Source organism: Penaeus monodon, chromosome 22 (genome assembly GCF_015228065.2).
Source record: "Penaeus monodon isolate SGIC_2016 chromosome 22, NSTDA_Pmon_1, whole genome shotgun sequence".
NCBI lineage: Eukaryota > Metazoa > Arthropoda > Malacostraca > Decapoda > Penaeidae > Penaeus > Penaeus monodon.
In genome coordinates, this window is record NC_051407.1 from 3,242,706 (window position 1) to 3,244,668 (window position 1,963).

The 1,963-nt window shown below is 44.6% G+C and overlaps 1 protein-coding gene across 1 annotated transcript in view; it reads right to left on the reverse strand.

Moving 5' to 3' along the window:
* The window catches only part of LOC119586829, a gene marked incomplete in the record, with an annotated part of 25,585 nt that extends 24,838 nt beyond the window's left edge, over window positions 1-747 (reverse strand). The window contains 1 exon segment of the mRNA XM_037935553.1: window positions 462-747. Coding sequence (XP_037791481.1) covers window positions 462-626 — 165 coding nt within the window.
* Between the last annotated feature and the right edge of the window lie 1,216 nt (window positions 748-1,963).

Here is a 1,963-nt window from a genome sequence, read left to right on the forward strand (position 1 = left end):
AGTCCAATAAAAAAAATAATGAAAATTAGTATTGATTTTCGAAGAATTGTATAAATCTACGGCCTTCAAAACTCCGCCTTTGTAATTGTCAGTTGCAAGTAGGAAAATACCTTTTTTTCTATCTGGATTTCTTCCTAATGTAGGTTACGTTGACTCAGTTTCCCGAAATAAAAAAAAAAGACTTGTTAACATATAGACTTTCTGATTTAATTTAATAATCATAAAGCATTTCGTAACAATATATATTAAAACATTTACATGGATCATATATACAACGGTACCCCCCCAAGTCCCCGTGTGTTTTAAGTTATGAAAAATGAAAAACTACGTGACTCACCGCCGCTGGATGAAACTGGGGAAACCGAGAGCTTAAAGAGAGGAAATGCACAATAAAAAAAAAAGAAATACAGTTTAAAAGGGGTAAAAATGGACATGTTTCTCGTTCCAATATCGAGACTTACCGACGGCCTGCTACGCCGGAGGGTGGAGAGCACATTAGAAGCAGACATTCCGTCGTTCTTATATTCAACTAACACTAAACTTAACACACGACATGCACACGAAAACGAGCACTTGAGCTTTTCCTTCGTCCAGTGCCGGGGTTGGCTACGTACTGGGACTGACATACGGTCTTGGGTTCGGGGGGTTGAGAGGCTCCTCCCACCTCCTCCTGCTCCCGGTCTTAGATGAAGGCAATGCCCCTTGTATTATCGCGTGTGTTGGTGTGTTGGTAGGGTGATTCGGATCAGAGTGCGATTTATTCATTTCTGATGTTAGTTTCTGGCATTTTATGTGGGTTTTGTCGATGTGGCTCTCGTAGCAACAGCTGGTGGCGTCAGGCGCTGCCAGACGTACGACTACGCGCAGGGGTGAGGAAAACCGTATCGTTTCTTTCGTAAATAATTAAGGATTACTTGGAAAGCGAGTGCATAATGGAGACTGAAACGACCCTGAAGCCTGTTAGAGGGAAGGGATCGTAAAACATAAGTCATTTCCAGAGTTCAAAGTGCCGACTGGCCGAGCAGAATGACGGCCGCGCACCACGTGAGGGAGTACCAGGTTCCTCGGCTCATGAAGGGGGAGGAAAAAAAATCTCGCATGCCGGGGCGGAGCGGAAAAACACGGCCTGGGAAATACTGACACTGCTTTTAAACACGGAGATTAAGTAGATATGAGGCGATGTTCTCTCTTCGTCGTCATTGAAAGTTCCTTTTTATTTCTTTTTTCTTTTGCAGGGGTATATGTAACCCCTTCTTGGCCGACAACGAAAATCAACGGCTAAACCGATCGCGCGACTTTTTATTGCCAGAAATTGCAACGTTTGAAATTCGATTATCAGGCCATTCCCGACTCAAAAGCTATCCGGTTGGCTTTGGCATGTCATCGACAATCTCCCGACATTGCCAAATAAAAGACCTTTAGTTACTGGCCTGTTATGCTACGCTATATAAAAATAAAAGAGACGTTAAAAGTACTTGACAACTATACATCACACCACTTGCGCCGTTCAAAACCCTGCCTCACTTTTCCATTCTTCCGACACAGCGACTTAATTCAAGCCTAAATATTGAAGACAAAAGGACAAACCAACCACAAAACAATCCTACCCCACTAACCGAATCACGTCTATCCTGAAAATCATCCCTCTTTTTCCCATTTTCAGCGGTAAATTTAGTTCCCCGAGCGAAGCGGAGTGAACACCGGCGTGGGAGAGACCCTATGTAGACTTCGCCTGTTCAAGACGATGTTTCACGAAATTGAAACCGGGTGGAAAGAGCGGCGGCGGGCGGCGGCGTCCTCTCAGCCTCCGTCAATCCTATTTTTAGCACAAGAAGGATGAGTGTGTTACGTAATAGAGGGAAGGGATGGTAAAGCGATGATGCTATGGCGCTGGTATATCAAGACGTGCACCTTTTGCCTGGTCAATAAAAGCTTTGTTTCCCCACCCCCACCCCCACCACCC